General features: G+C 41.6%; 1 protein-coding gene across 1 annotated transcript in view; it reads right to left on the bottom strand.

Annotated features, from left to right (window-relative positions):
• LOC136996621 (double-stranded RNA-specific editase 1-like) overlaps positions 1–4,441 on the bottom strand; it is a 29,464-nt gene extending 25,023 nt beyond the window's left edge. Inside the window, exon 1 of the mRNA XM_067317508.1 lies at positions 4,371–4,441. Coding sequence (XP_067173609.1) covers positions 4,371–4,398 — 28 coding nt within the window. The 5' untranslated portion in view covers positions 4,399–4,441. The remainder of the gene's footprint in view (positions 1–4,370) is intronic.
• Positions 4,442–15,479: the final 11,038 nt, after the last annotated feature.

The raw sequence follows: 15,479 nt of genomic DNA, 5'->3' as shown, positions 1-15,479 counted from the left end.
TTTATAAGACTAGTTTATTCTCCAGACACTAAAAACAGTTGGCAGTTTGAACTAGAGGTTTCACTGATGTCTATGGAAGGTGCCTTGGCAAAAATCATTTCTGACAGTATCACATGCCGACATCTCCAGTGGAAAAAATAAATTCTGCCACGAAAACATTTTGTTTCCAGATATTTACTAAGCTGAGAACCTTCTAAAAGGGAAAGATGGATAAAAACTTTTATGCTAGTAAAGAAACATTCTGGCTGAGTGTGTTGGTTTTTGGTTTTGGTCTTTTTTTTTTCCCCCCTGTAATTAAAAAGTGCCTTTAAGTAAGATGCTTTATCCACTGGGGAACTTCCCTTACTTGCTGAGAGGTAACATTCTCCCCACTCTGTCTGTCTGATATGGAGCACACTTAATTAAATTTAGATGACTCTTAGCTGAACCACAGTGGGAAGGATGTTTCTATCCACCCTGTATACTGCTGCTCTCATTTACTGGCCTGGGGAAATTCTATAAAAGTCAGTTTTTCCAGATAAAACAGAGGTAGAGCAAAATCACGGCATTTCTTGCGAGAATCTTTTTAGAGAAAAAATATGGGAAACATAATCAAAGAAAAAGGTTAATTCAGTCACTCACTAGTATCCCAAGCGTTCTGCAAAATCCACCACTTCTCCCTTCCCCATAAGGTAATGGATAAGAACAGGCCAAAATGTGAATTTATGTCAAGCAGATTACTTACTTCTGTTGTACTGAAGCGACTGCAGGGGTATCTGATTTGACACTGAGATAATATCTGGAGACACTCTTGAAAAAGATTCTAGGACACTCAGAATGCTGCAAAAATACCTTTAATGCCAAGCAACAGAATCACAGAATCACAGAATCACTGAGGTTGGAAGGGACCTCTGGAGATCATCTAGTCCAACCCCCCTGCTCCACCAGGGTCACCTAGAGCACATTGCACAGGATTGCATCCAGGCGGCTTTTGAATATCTCCAGAGAAGGAGACTCCACCACCTCTCGGGGCAACCTGTTCCAGTGCTCTGTCACCCTCACAGTGAAAAAGTTTTTCCTCATGTTAAGATGGAAGTGTCTGTGTTTCAGTTTGTGCCCATTGCCTCGCGTCCTGTCGCTCGGCACCACTGAAAAGAGTCTGGCCCCATCCTCTCGACACCCTCCCTTCAGATACTTGTACACATTGATAAGATCTCCTCTCAGCCTTCTCTTCTCCAAGCTAAACAGGCCAAGCTCTCTCAGCCTTTCCTCATAAGAGAGATGCTCCAGTCCCCTAATCATCTTTGTGGCCCTTCGCTGGACTTGCTCCAGTAGTGCCACATCCCTCTTGTACTGGGGAGCCCAGAACTGGACGCAGGACTCCAGATGTGGCCTCAGCAGGGCTGAGTAGAGGGGGAGAATCACTTCCCTCGACCTGCTGGCAACACTCTTTCTGATGCAGCCCAGGATACCATTGGCCTTCTTGGCCACAAGGGCACATTGCTGCCTCATACTTAACTTGGTGTCCATCAGCACTCCCAGGTCCTTCTCAGCAGAGCTGCTTTCCAGCAGGTCAACCCCCAACCTGTACTGCTGCATGGGGTTATTCCTCCCCAGGTGGAATAAACAGAAAACCCTAAATCTCTTGCCACATCTTCTCTGTGTTCAACAGGAAAAGGAGAAGGTACTTAAAACCCGTGGTCTGAAAAATTGTATTTTCTCAAGGGAGTTAATGTAACATCGTCATTGCCTTAAATTTCTGCAGAATGAATACAATTTGAATTCTAGCTTCTGCAGAGAAATTCTAACTTTATAACTACAATCTACAAATATTGCTTATGTCTACCTTCTTTTCCTTATGATACTTCCCCCAAAAAGGAGCTACATAAAACAATACAAGTTTTAACAGCCAGCTTCTGATACCACACTCTGCAATCTCAAAGGATATAAAAATATAAAAAGATACAAAGTAGAAAAATCTTTGCAAAAATCAAGGGTGACAAACTTAAGAATTTGGATTTCTCCCATAAATTTGATAACATTTCAAATTCATGTTATTTGTGTGGACATACAGATGCATGAGAGCCTTCTTATACCTTCTATTATATGGGTTCATCCAAGTATATGTTGTTATTTTAGCTTCCCTTAGAAAATACAGTACAGAAAAGGCATCTGAAAATGTGCTTCTGGGAGACAACTAAATTTTCACAACTGCATGGCCCAAACCTGCAACCAACTCCATGGAGGCAGACTCCTGACAAGATAAAAAGCTCAATAAATCCAAACAGTTTCTTATCTGAATGCACTAACATTAAAAAAAAACAAAAACACACAGAAGCAGACAAAAACTGAATATTTTTTAAGAAGACATTTACAGAATGTCACTGTTGAAGAGATTGTATTTTCTTCAGCTCAGCAAGGCACCTTTTGTTCATGCTCAGATTTACTCCTTACTGGAATATAGCATGTTTTATCTGACAATTATCTTCAAATTATGTGAATTCCCCAATTACATCTCTTACCTCTCTAAAGTCCTCCTTAGGGAGGCCACTTAAACAAACAGCTAACGTGTTCTTAGCGTCCACCTGAAGAAATTTCTTTTATACCAAAAAGAAAGTGGTAGCAGACCCATTCCAGGCAAGTTCACTCTTTCAGCTGAAGAAAAATGACGCATTCGAAACCAATTAAGGTTTTTAGTTTTCTTTTCATGATAATCCAACATTTCCCAAGAAAAAGGTGTTGTAACTTCTTCAAACTGAATTTCACCTGTTCTCTTCTAAAGCCTCCTATAGTGCTGGGCTTCAAAAACATTGCGAGAGATGTAGCATTTAGCCACTGTCATTCAGAGGGAATAAGCACATGTTTGTTATTACATTTTCTATAATAAATTACAGTCAAGCATGGCACATAAGCATAGCAGCAACAAAACATTTCTCTCATTCACACACCAAAAATAAATCAATAGTTGAAAGGCCAAAAATCTTTAAAATATTTTTTAACAATATTTTAGTGAGAACGCTTTTCTCCATAAGTTATTGGATCTTAAATTCTACCACAGGATTAGCAGCCTCACAGCACTTCACCAACGTATTCATTAAGATGGTCACTATATTTGACTCTTTTTGTGCTTAAACATATATTTAAACACTTCACTAGGCCAGGGTTGGAACAATTAGCTGTCTAATGAGAACAATCAGGCATCCAAGATACGTGGTGAGCTGAGCACTGTGATTTTTTTCAGCTCCTCCTTTTGCTTTTCCTTCTTCCAGCTTCTGCTCTCCCCCACTTACTTTATGTATGTTGATTCAGCCTCCTTCATTTCTCCCTTCTCCCCCTGAGTCTGCCCATCCTGACCTCTAACTGCACCCTAATGCTTATCATCTGCACTTCCAGCGTTTCTCCCTCTTCCAGATTGTTTTTCTTCTTCCAGTGGTCTCTTCTTACCTCTCTGCCAGCATGAAAGCTGTGATGGCAGAACGCGGAGGTATCTTGCATTGCATAACTAACACCCCTGGCAAGAAGCAAACCACAAACACTGCAGCCATTCTAAGTGAAAAAGCCCAAGAAGCCCAGAACGATGCTGGCCACCATTAGCATGGTTTGTGCACTACGGACTACAGAAATGGTCCTGTCTTCAACATCTTTGCTTGAGGCACTGTACACACTTGGGGCAGGCCTTTGACCTTTCAAATCAGTACTCTTCCCTCACCATCTCATGTAATCACGATCTTTATTTCCAGGAAGCCTCCTAATGACCTGCCTACTAAAACTGCACAAAAGGCTCTCACCTGGATTGGAAACCTCGCACAAAATCTGCTCTTGAACTAATCTCACCTAGCTCAAGGACAAGGCGACCTGCAACCCTACCTGCGGGTCTTTTGGGAGGTGAGGAATTTGCAGAAGAGCAGCCGGAAAGCCGGGACACACAGTACAGAGCCAGGGCACAGAAAGGGTTTTCTGTGCTACCTACACTAGCACAGCGGGATGCGTCAGTCCCATATGTGGGATATCGCTGCAGTGTACCAAACTGTTTAATCAATGTGAGAAAACTGTCATCATTATTTCATTGCCAGTTCAAAGTAGGAAGAGTCATGTTACAAAACTACGGACTATTTTGAAATATAAATATTTTGCATGATTAGCCAAGTGTTGGAAGAGAAATATGAAACACACATAGGGTAACTAGATTAGTATATAGCCATATGTATTTAAAAGTTCTTTTAGTGCAAAAGCTCTGATTCATTCTTCTATAGCATATTTAAAACATTCAAAGAAACCGTTTTAATTTGTGCTTACAAAATTTCTTCATAGTCACCCGCTGTGCTAGGGAGAGAAAGTCACCTTCAGAAGCGATTACATCATTTATTACTGTGTAAATAAACACGTCTTACTCATGTTTTCTTCATCGTCTACGTCCATTGTGAAATATTTTTGCTGGTTTCTTGGCTGGCGGAGACTGCTTCTGTCTGGAAAACAGAGAATGGGGTTTTTAAGCTTTAATGTGCCAACATACAAGCTAAAGTGATCCATCTCCTTCAGCATCCGCCGGCCTGGGCACTGGCTTTGCTCTGGGCTGCCCATACGCTTTTCCCCAGTGATCATGGACAGCTCATTCTTCGCATAACCTTTTTCGGTCATTCCTATTTCTGCAGCTGAGGGGCAGCCTGCAGAACTGCCAATTCTGCAACTTAGGCAAGCATTTTTGCTTTTTCTATGGCAGGCCACAACATTTTTAATCTGAAGATATAGACACGTATCAGAAGTACAACCATACATAAACCCCATCATCTCACTGCAAACACAACTTTTCTTCACCAACTATTGCGGGTAACTTCTAGAGTCAGCAGTTTTTGACAGCAACTTCAGACCTGGTTAAGTGAAGAAATGCTCTTCCCGCAGTGAACCAGCAGGACGTCTCAAGGTAAAAACAATGTCAAACCCACTCTGCACGTGAAAGCACAGTTCAAGCAGTCGATACACTGAAGATGCAGTCATTTACCCAGCACCGTTCTGATGAAGGTCTGTTTGGTACCTACCACATGCTGCTCTTTAGGTATTGCTCACAAGTCCAGTAGTCAACAGGGAGCACTGAACCCAGAACCACACGTGAAAGACGTAGAGATGCACACTTCTACCAAAAGATCTGTTGTTACGGTGAGGAGAGTAAAGCGGAGAATTAACCTCTTGGCATCCTTAACTGCAGTGGATCAAACCATGGGAAACCCTCATTTGTTTTGTACTTGCTGATCTGTTGAATTTTGTGTTCGCCTGCCTCTCAGCATTCCTAAAGTATTAGTAGCTAAATCCTGTGCTCTCTATGCTCTGCATTGCGTTATTGCTCTTTTTATGATGCATTTATTTTCTGCTGATTCCTTACCGTAACTGTTTGGAAAGCGTTTGAAGAGAGAATTGTACTGTGCAAATGCAAAACAGTTCTGTGATAATCTAGCCATTCTCTGAAAATTGTCAAGGCCTGTCTTTCAAAGATATTTCTGCAAGAACAGGAATTTCTAGGCAAATTTAAACTAAATTCTTCACCCCATCACAGACAGGCATGTTGCTGGCAAATCGCTCTGCCTCTCTGTTTCTGTTTCCCACTAATAAAAACGGAGAATAAAAAAATGGATGCCGTAAGATGGGCAGAGGGAAAGGGTCCCCCTGAATTTTCCCATTGCTTTTAGGACCAAATATTAACATATAAAATATGTTCCAAAGCTTTATTACACAACATGAGCAACACTATCACTATCTGGCAGCAGCTTCAGCTGTTTGAAGGAGACCACGTAATTCCAGTTGCTGCCCCTTATTCTGCTATTTAATCATGCTGTGGTCCCCCGGCCCTCTCTCGAGGCCTTTTGAACAGGCAGTGTGCATTCATCTCATCTCCAAAATCACAAACTGAAATAGTCTACACATCACCTGCAAAGGTCCTACTTTTCCTAGCACCCCCTTAGCAAGTCTCCCCATTTCTACGTAGTTCTTCTCTTTGAAATCAGGCACTACTGCAGTGGATTTGGGGAGGGCTTTGGTCACTCCTGCAAGGATGTGCTTCGAGCTATATTATGATCTCTGTTGTACAACAGCTCTGATCATTACATTTTGCAGGAGACTCTTGGAGCTGTTCAGGACCAAGCTGAGAACTGCTTCCCCTCTTGCCTCCTTCTTTATTAGCTGCTCCATGATAAAGCAACCTCTAAATCCAGTCTTGATACGAGTCCTGACGTGACATTCATCCAGTTTACATGGGAGGGATGCAAGTCTACCATCATTATCAGGTTTCCCACCATGCTGCACCTCTGATCTCCCTTAGCGCACCACAGTTGCTGTCATTACCCTCCCTAAACAGTCAATAATACATTCTTAGTAATGCTTCTCCTACAAAGATCAATCCCTAGCAATCCCATGTTATTCTTTAACATAATTAATTATTCTACTACATTTCAAATTTCCTTTTAGTAACTATCAAAAATGCTAATATGCCAACATGACTTTGATTGCTTTTGCTGACAGTCAGATTAAATTAAGATTCAACACCCACTTTTGTTAAGGGCATCTTTCATCTGGTCCGTCAAAACGAAGAGTCCACAGAAATCACAAGGCAAACTTTAGCACTCTTTTATTATTGCCAACAACACGGTTGTTTCCTGTCAGAGTTTCAGCCTTTTACTTAGTTTACTTTTAACGCAGAAAGAGGGAACAGGGCTTTAAAGCTCCTGGAGCTTTCTCATTCCCAGTGCTGCAACACGTATCCTGAGGCCGTTAAGAACCTTGTTCTTTTCTTCCCTTCAAAAAAATATTTGACATGTCATATTTTCAGAAGCTGCAAGAATTTTAGGATCTGGATGAACCCAGATGCTGAAGTTCTGGGGCATCATTTCTAATTACCCATGGAAATTTTACCTACAAAGTACATATCTTCCTAAAAATTAATGATTACACGGACACACTTTCAGGATAGGTGTTCAGGATATTCAGGACTCAGCAGAACAAGCGACAACCAATTCAGACCAAGGCTGCAGTCACATATGCTGTCTTCAGTGGGGATTAAGACACCGGTCTTATCACTCCTTCACCAGGGCATGTTCTCTCTTCATCTCTGTTGACAGCTATTGCACAGCCAGGCTGTGCAGGGGACGAAGAAATGCTTGTGCCAGATCAGACCAGGGAGCCGATTCTCAGCATGGATACACAACTGGTGGCACTAGCAAAACTACCAGAGAGTTCTGCAGCACTACAACAAATGGTTCCTGGGCAAGGAAGAGGAGAGACACTGGCGATATCTTAAGATCGTACCGCCAGGAAAGACAACACATGGTGAAACCGTGGACTGAGGCTGCAACTGGAAGGGACAGCGAGAAACAGTCAGGAAGCAGAGGTTGCCTGTGCCTCCAAAAAAGGAGGAATACTGGAAGGCACGTGGCATAAAAGACACAGCTTGGTTTTATGCCATTGTATGGGTTGGCACAACTGATAACTGCGCCCATTACAAAGATCATCAGAAGAAAGAGGCGGCTTAGGTGGAGACCCTAGCAAAGCATGTTATGGTAAGACACTGATCAAACGAGTAGCTCTGCGAGCAGCTGAACTCAGGAAACCTGGCTGCCTCCAGCTCCAACCCTCCTGGCATGATTGCCTCGCATCTCAGCAGCTTCACCTTGGCAGGACTGCCTCGTGCCGCATCAGCTTCAGCTGAAGTTCTCCCTGCAGCAGGACTTTCACAACACCTCTTTCCAACGTGAGCACTATGATGTCAAACAGCACAGCTGCACTCACTGCAGCCCCAGGGGTTTTCTGTTTATGTATTGTTCAATACCCAATTTATATTGAAGTATTCACTCGATTACGTTGTTTTGCTCTTATTACAGCCTCTCCCTCACTGGGGACACACATCTATATCTCTCTCTTCCATCTAGCTGTCAACTTTAATTAAATATTTAGCAATTCATACTCCCTTCAATGTCAACATTAGTGGAAATCAGACAACAGATTCAACACTTACTGAGAGGAGGGATCCATATAAATCAGTATGGTCACTTGGTAAGGATGATGTAAAAATAAAAAAAAAGTGGTTTAATATAACCAAATGGCTGCTTCATAACAATGAATTTTTTTCCAGTTCTTTTCCCACTTCCTGTGAGAAAATTTAGCTTCAGTTCCATTTTACATTAACATTAAAACAGTACTGAGCTTTAGCTAGTTAAAAAAAATGTAGAACTTTGCATTCAAGTTGTTCTTAAGTCAAAGATTGCCAGAAGTAACCAGACATTCCACTCATACTTATTATCTTAGTAGACATGTCATGCAGAGCACAGCAAATCCAGAGTCCAGATCTAAATGCCAAATATATTGAACCATTTTACAGGGGGGGAAAAAAAAAAAAAAAACTTTGCTAACATTAAAAAAAGAAAACAACCAAAGAAAACAAAAAAACCTTGCATCCAAGAATGAAATACAATATGCAGGGATACTGAAACAAGTAATACAGCTGACTGCTCAACAGCTGTATAACCCGCTGGGATGGGAGACATCAAGTCCTCCTCCAGCATTTCAGCCACAAAAGCACCACTAGTCACCTCTACAGTCCAAACAGTTGGTCGAGCCATGGATCTATAGATAAAACCCCCAAGCGTCATCACTGATCAACCCGAGAGGAGTTTGGGACAGGATAAGTGCATGACTTGCACAGTGAAATGGTCACTTCGAAAAACAGGTTTTGTAAACCCATAGCCACTGGCACATACGATTAAAATGCAAATTAAATGTGCATATCAAACATTTACAAACTTGTAACTCAGAAAGGAGTATCAGATACTGAGAAAGGGAATAAATGTCAATAAAATATACAGACAGTATATTTGTGATGTTAACACCTATGCTAAGTCAAAGATTGTTATTCAGTAATTAAAAATATTTAAAATTGCTATATCCTCAACTGAACAAATCCTTCAGCAAGCAAACTATTTGCAGTCTTTATGGCTTACTTTTCAAAGAAGGAGTTGAGCAGCACTTACTGAAAAAGCAAAATGCCTACTTAACAATCATTAGGCTAATTAATACTATGCTTTTAAAAGTTACATGAGAAAGAATAATACGTCATATCTTTGTCACCATTTCACTTGCTGTTTCAATAATAAAACACCCCATGCATGGGTGTTGAGAGCCTGTAATTATCCTAAATTTCCTATCAGCAATGTAAAATGTTTATGACCACTCAAGTTTGTGACCTGAAAATGCCTCTTCATTCCTGAGAGACAATTTCCATTTCACTGCTCAACCCAGTCTAGAAAAGATACCGATTTGAGAAATTAAGAGGATTCTCCATAAACAAGGAGAGGAAACGTAGTGCCAAAATGCACAAAACGCATTTCTGAACAATACGAAGCTGCCTAGATCTCCCACTAGCTAGACAGCACAGACTAAAGCAGATCTTCATCACGCATATAAGCACGACGCACAAGACAAAGAGTAAAATTTCCCAAGGACTATGTCACCTGCAGTCTGGAACTGCAAGGGGCACAGAGTTGAAACATTACATTCACACCTACTACTCCTGAGACTCCTAGGGGCACTTGAAACCAAATTACAGAACTTCCTCAGCTTTTAGCTTTAGCTAAATTGCAGGTTTCACAGTGATAATCTCTCGTCCTTACCCTCATCATCATGCACCTTGCATACTACAGCCTCTCCCCACTGGTCCTTAACAAATCCCATCCTGCCTTTCGTACATATTCAAAGAGTCTTTAAGACCATCACTTCAAACCTAGCTATAGATGCATGCTCACATCCATACACACTTTCTCTACAACCCTCTACAGCAATTTTGGTGTCTCCTGCTCCATCTGTTTCACTTCACACAAAACTGCAACACTTGACTTTCAGGGTTCCTCACGACAAGCCCAGCTCTATCACCACCTTTTATGCAGTAATGGGATACCTACCCAAACTTCATTCCACAAACACATCAACATTGATTGTTTCAGTGTGAGCACTATTAAACTCTCTTCTTTAGCAGGAAAACGGCAGGAATGAGTTCCCTGTAAGTATCCAGAAAGCTGTAATATTATTCTCTCAAATCCTGCCCTAGAGGTCTTTTCCGCTGCAGTGCCCACAGGTGTTTAGAAACTGTTGCAGCTGCTCTGTGAGCCCATGTCTCATCGTCAACCTTGCACTATCGTGTTTAACACGCCATTTATGTTTCCTCCTGTACCACTAAAACTAACAGGCTTCATCCCCTAAGATGCTGGCACTTTGGCTGACAAAACATGAAACAGCTCCACAATACAAATAGCTTCAGCATTTAGAGGACCACTGAAATACTTCAGGTTCTTAGGTACTTCAGATTTTGTAGGCCTGAGTTAAAATACTCCTGATAGCCCATGGGGGGATGCAGAGCTCCTGATCACGTCTTGTTTTAGCTGCAAGCTTCCAACAATCTTGGCTACTCCATTTCATTCTGGCTAGCAGAGTCCCCATTTCATGACAGCTTCCATCCTGGTGCAATTTGGGGGGGAAAAACAGATAACTGAAGTTGCCATAAACAAGCATGTTTTACTGAGCACAGTAAAACAAAACAATTATTATTTTAAACACACAGAAATCGAGAGAGCCTTCATTTAAATAAAGCTTAGGAATCAGAAAAGCCTTTCAAACATACAAATGGGAGCTGATCACAGTTTTATTTATTTCTGTCTTCAACAGCCTCTGGGTTACACCCATACACTGAAAAAAACCCACTGCATTAAATGGGATGGTAGCACATCTCCACTGCTTAATACTGAAAGAAGCATCAGCCTTTTTGCAGCAGATGAGTACACAAGAAATCACAAATTTGAATATTCTTTAATGTTGGTAGGTTTGAGGTTTTGGAGGGGGTTTTCCCCTCCTTTCTTGCAGTATCATATATCCTTAGAGCTACTTTCAGTATAGGCAGGAGCAGCGATTCTGCCGTCCATGACGCAGCTGGGCAGGCGACTCAGGACACATCACAACCTCCCTGTTCAGCCCTAGCTGCTGCTCATCTGAATTTGGCACAAAGTTCTCATCTCTCCAGAGTGAGGAGCCTGTTCTTTGCTCTTTGACTCTACAGCACCTCAGTGCCTAGAGATTGGAGACGACAGTTTTCAAATAACATGTGCATGCCCACGTGCAGAGTGGGAGAAAAGGAGGACAGGACAACCAGAAGCCTTTTGGGCTTTCTGTTGGAGCGCTACACAAATGAAGAGCCAGAGAGACCGAAGCGTGAGATTTCTCCGGTCTCAGCTAGGAAGCTAGAGACTTCAGAAAGGAGACACCTCTTCTGAGAGCCTGAGACATTTTTCTGATAGACAACCTGATACACGATCACAGTACACTGATCAGGACCTTTGCCACCAGGCAGGAAAGATCACACCCTGTGTTTAACCCAGGTGCTCTAAGAGCACAGTTGTTTGGCAGCAGCTGGCTCACCAATTTTTAATAACCGAGTGGGCCACTCTTGCACAACAGCAGCACTAGTTTGGGAGTGTCTCTTCTGTCTGATTGCCATCTTCACTAGAAGAGATGGGTAGAGAGATGGAAAGGATAACACAAATCACATAAGCCTTCCTCCCCTAAAGAGATTAAAAATCCTAGTAAAACTTTTGAGAACAGGCTACTTAAATTTGCTCCATAAAAGCTTCTCAAGTTTGCTTTCCAATACCACAAAAAGAGCCCAATTTTGTAAAAACTGCGTACAAAAATCTTTTTAGAATTATTTGTTTCAGTGTGTATAAAACAATAAAGTAAAAACGCTCTGAAAACAATAAAATGCTGGAAGTCTTTATGAGTCAAGGTATTCCTATGCTATGTATTTCTATAGTCTATAGGTAGGTTCACATCAATTAAAAAAAAAACAACAAAAAATGAACAACGATACACCACCACATACTTATAACTGAACGAAGCTTGCAAGCTTGAACAGCGGCCTGTGAAATTGTTATTTTTGACCAGAGTCAACTGCAATTATTACTTTTCCCAGCCAAGCCAGAAAGATTTCAGGAGAGGTAGAGAGCTGAGTCAAATAGAAGGTCTAAGTCTGAACAAGAGAAATACAGATGAACCTTCCTTTTCAATTATCACCCTCAGATGCCTGATGCCCAACTATGTTCATCTTTCAGAGCCTAGATGGGACGTCACCTCTGTGCCAAGAAACCCCAGGCAGATATTTTTTCAAAGTTCACATTTGCTGTTGCCTGAACTCACAAGAGCGGGTACAAAAACGCGAGCTAAGTCTGCAGCCCAAGTCAAACAGCTGGCACAGCCACGTTCTCCATCTGTGCTGTTATCTAGGCGTTGCTTATAGCTTAGATATTTATTAGGGTAAAGGTTTGTACAGTTGTGTTTGACTTTAAACACAAGTCTCTTGAGGGTTTGCTAGGTAGGTTCAGACTTGGCTAAATTTTTCCATTACTTTTGGCCTTGGTGACTTTTTCTGAAGTTAAGTATGAAGAGATGTTCTCCCCTCCTCTGTCTCAGAGCACCATGGATGTGAAGTCATACCAGCAGAAGCCCCTGGGAAGTGCACATGGCTGCGAGGAGGCACAACCAAGGGTGGTCTCCAGCTGGAGCGTATACACACGTTCCAGACCTAGTTTTTGCCCAGAGCACTAACTTGAGAGCGTATGAGGGAGAGTGAAGGGTTAAAGCCAATGAACTCACTGCTTCTTCCTGCTTCTTCAGAGATCATGGCCATAGACAATGCCAAGACAGCTTCTGTCGTACCATTGTTTCAGAAACTCCTCTTGGAGGCTGAGATGTAGACATTTTGGTGGCTCTAGGAGAAACTAGTGACATACATATCCCAGTCCTAGAAGCGTAAATCCATTGCCCTTTGATAGAGGCAATCCCAAAGTTAACTTTCTCACATACTACCACACTTTCTGCAGGCGTCACTGCAGTTGGTGGCTACAGCCACGGCAGGTACCTCTGTGCCTGTACAGAGAAGAAACGCTGACCCAGCACCCATCACGCCAGCTCTGAATGCAGCCCCTGCCTATCTGGCACGCACGACTCCTGTAGAGCTACCCGACACCTCCCGTCGCCACCGCCCGGGAACACTCGCAATATCCAAATGGTTCTCTGAAAGGATTTCCATGCAGTGGTACTTCCAAGAAGCTTGTCATGCTTGGGCTCCTTTGCTTTGCAGGACTAATGAGAAGCTTGCCGACCAAAGAGCAGGCCAGAGCAGCACCCTTGACACTGCAAAACAAGGACTGTAAGGCCCTCAGCTGTGGATGCACAGCAACAAGAGAGTGCCCATGGACTTACTATATGGACACGTTAGGGAAAAGGAAGGGCTGTGCTACCTGCAGGTCTGTATTGGGGAAAAAAAGGGGGGGGGGAGAAAACTCTCTCAACTCAATTCTCAGATTAAGCCATTCTTGGAAAAAGTAACAATAATCGGATAAATCAGAGAACAGAATGAGAGCTAGATCACTGCTACAAGCCATTACAATTGAAAAATGCGTTGTGGAATTTGTTGCAGCTATTCAACTAAAAGCTTAGAAAATTTCAGTATTCTCCTGCATAGCAATTTCCTATCACAAAATTGTTGTTAAGGTTTCTACAGAATGTACTTATTAAAGAAGTCCAAATAACATTTATTTTTCCTAGCAAAAAACATTCAAATAGTATGTATAACATAAAAGAGACAGTATTTGGCTAGGGCAGAAAGAATTAATATGTCCCAGCATTTTTTGTGCACATTTAATTAGGAGACTAATCTTCCTACCTTTTTCCACTGAACTCCACAGAAATTTTTTCAGCCAGCTTCTAGAGGTATAGGATTGGGCTACAAAGAAAATTTTAAAACGCCCTTCCATACAGAACAGGTCCCACCGAGAACAGTGCAATCACATGCTTTGAGAAATTGGGATGAGTGTTTTCAGGAAAAAAGCATCTGAACCCAAGCTTCTCACTACAGCAAACAGCTTCCTCTCCTGCCAAGGCACGCTCGATCAGTCCTCAAATCATTAATAACTCAGTTACGATTTCACTTTGAAGAAGGAACAGGCTTTCTGACTTCTTTGACCTTCCAAACTTGCATTACTGCACTATAAAATCTGCTGTGAAGCTGTAATAATAGATAAACTTACTTATTGCCCATAAATAACCTATTTAGCTACAGATGTTCAGAAATCTCTCGGATCCTGCAGGTATAAAATCTTTGCATTGCTTGAGAATTAACATTCAGTAATTTTTAGTGACATCTGACCAATGATAAATTCAGGATTCTACTGAAACTGTGCATTCACATCAAACAGCAGATACGATCAAAATCCTCAGTTTTATTCCTAATAACCTGTTCTAAAATAAGTAACAACTGGAGTAACAGCCTTCGAGAGCACTTGAAAAAACTCTAATTTTGGAATAAAAGATAAGAATAATGGAAAAAGGTTAATGGTTGCTCAGAGATTACCAAGCTTTGAAAAGAATAGCAGTAGTGAACAACTGACATAAATATTAATTACTCAGTTACTTAACTGATTTGGGTCCAGTCAGTGCATATACAGAACCTTTTTTGGGAAAAAGGACTGTTGAAAAAAATCTGACCTTTGGAACAAAAAAACACCCTATTTTCTCTCAGGTATGCTGTTAAAATAAATACAGGCTTTCACTCTGATGGTGTAGTAGAGGGGATTTTTGGTTTTTAACATGGTGTGGCAAATCAAAATCCAGCTGCTAACTAAAAACAATTACCAAAGCTAAGTGATTCTGTATAGCAACACATCCTGTAATATTTAGAATACAAGCAGTATTAAAAAAAAAAAAAAACCAAAAAACCTTCCTTTTCTAAATGCATTACACACCAGCTATGCCAAACACAGAAAAAAAAAAAAATCACATTTAAAAGTGCGCTGTATGCTAATTTAAATAGTCATAAAAAAGTACAGCAAGTTTACATTTTTAAGCCTTTTACTCCCGATTTCGGTGACAGAAGGAGCAGGAGCCCAGCTAAAGACAGGGTGGGTCAGCCCTCAGGACTTCTCGGCAGACAGATACAGTGATTTATTCCAGCAAGTCACAGCAGCAAGAACAGTTAACCCTGTGTTACATCCCCACTATATACTCTCTTCACCTATTCAAGGTCCATTCATCAAACTGCAGGATTAACGGCAGGGTACAATCAACACTGCAGTTGAGTCCTACCATCCACAAGAGGCACATGTGACAATTAACCCTTCGAGACATTTTTGAAAGTGAAAGCGGGCAAGGAAGGACCGTTTTCCTCAGACGATGATACCAAAGATGTCCTCACATGCCGTCTTGCATCACTACCAGACGTGGAAAGGCAAATTTGCTGTCAAAATAAACGGAAAAGGAGGGAAGCTCTTTGGCCTGGCATCAGCCTTTTACATTTCATAGAAACATGAGGCATATAAAAGGGGAACACATTATATATCCTAGCTGCACGCAAGAAATTAAGATTTCTTCAGGGTGCTTTATGATTGTTTCTCATTTCTCACACTCTTAGTTACGCATTT

This window comes from Apteryx mantelli, unplaced genomic scaffold (assembly GCF_036417845.1).
Source record: "Apteryx mantelli isolate bAptMan1 unplaced genomic scaffold, bAptMan1.hap1 HAP1_SCAFFOLD_61, whole genome shotgun sequence".
Taxonomy (NCBI): Eukaryota; Metazoa; Chordata; class Aves; order Apterygiformes; family Apterygidae; genus Apteryx; species Apteryx mantelli.
The sequence above is the reverse complement of the archived record's forward strand: the minus strand, read 5'-3'. Positions and strand labels throughout refer to the sequence as shown.